Raw genomic sequence first — 1,009 nt, forward strand, 5'->3', positions numbered from 1 at the left:
AACATGCACTTTCCACGTCCATAGCATTAATTAATTAATTAATTAATTAATTAATTAATTAATTAATGTGGACCGCTACATTTACAGTAACTGATGTTTGTAACATTTCATCAATAAACTGTGTTAGAAAACAATTTAAATCCTAAAAATCTAATTCAGATGAGAAATATTACTAAGRTGAACTTGGCATAAAAACATGACCTGGTTGATAGAAAGGGATTATTTTTGGATTCAGTAGTTGATGTTTGTAATAAATCAATTGTCAAAAGATAAACTATATTAAAAAACTAAATGTTTTGTAAGCCTGTGTGATGTTGTGGATGTGTTGCAGGTGGTCAGAGAGCACCATCTGGCCTCAGGGGGTCTTGGTACGACACAGCCGGTGTCTGTATAAAGCGGTGGGATCGTATAACGTGGCTCTGCCCTCAGACGTTTCTCACGCACGGTTTTATGTGAGTCTCCATCTTTGATCCTTCACATGACGCTGACAGCAGCAGCACAGAGTTCTGTTAGTCTTTGTGTTTGTGAGAGAAACAGACYTCCTGAGCCTTTAACTGATTGTTTCATAAAGTTGTAAAAAAGGTGAAAAACGGTTGAAATCCCCCGTTTGTTCTCTGGTGTCTTCACGTTCCTGCTCCCTCCTGTGGTCTGAACTCAGAACCAGATCTCAGATCAAGGAGGTCCAGATGAGTTTCCTCTGCAGGGTAGCTGGACTCTGTTCAGTTCTCCAGGAGACACTCAGAGTCTGGACATGTCCAACTGGGAGGAAACCCTGAGGACCCCCAGGACATTCTAGAGAGACTGAGTCCTCCAGAAGAACTGGAAGAGGAGACAGAGGTCTRGACCTCCCTGATCCACCTGCTGCCCCTCAGACCTGAGGATGGATGGATGAACAGATGTATGATGGATGGATGGAAGGATGGATGGATGGATGAACAGATGTATGATGGATGGATGAAAAGATGTAGGATGGATGGAAGGATGGATGGATGGATGAACAGATGTAGGA

General features: G+C 42.2%; 1 protein-coding gene across 1 annotated transcript in view; it reads left to right on the top strand.

Moving 5' to 3' along the window:
* The window catches only part of tmem39a (transmembrane protein 39A), a gene marked incomplete in the record, with an annotated part of 15,667 nt that overhangs the window by 10,652 nt on the left and 4,006 nt on the right, over positions 1-1,009 (top strand). Inside the window, 1 exon segment of the mRNA XM_014002992.1 lies at positions 332-452. Within this exon segment, the coding sequence (XP_013858446.1) occupies positions 332-452 (121 nt within the window).

Source organism: Austrofundulus limnaeus, unplaced genomic scaffold (genome assembly GCF_001266775.1).
Source record: "Austrofundulus limnaeus strain Quisiro unplaced genomic scaffold, Austrofundulus_limnaeus-1.0 Scaffold16, whole genome shotgun sequence".
Lineage (NCBI taxonomy): Eukaryota > Metazoa > Chordata > Actinopteri > Cyprinodontiformes > Rivulidae > Austrofundulus > Austrofundulus limnaeus.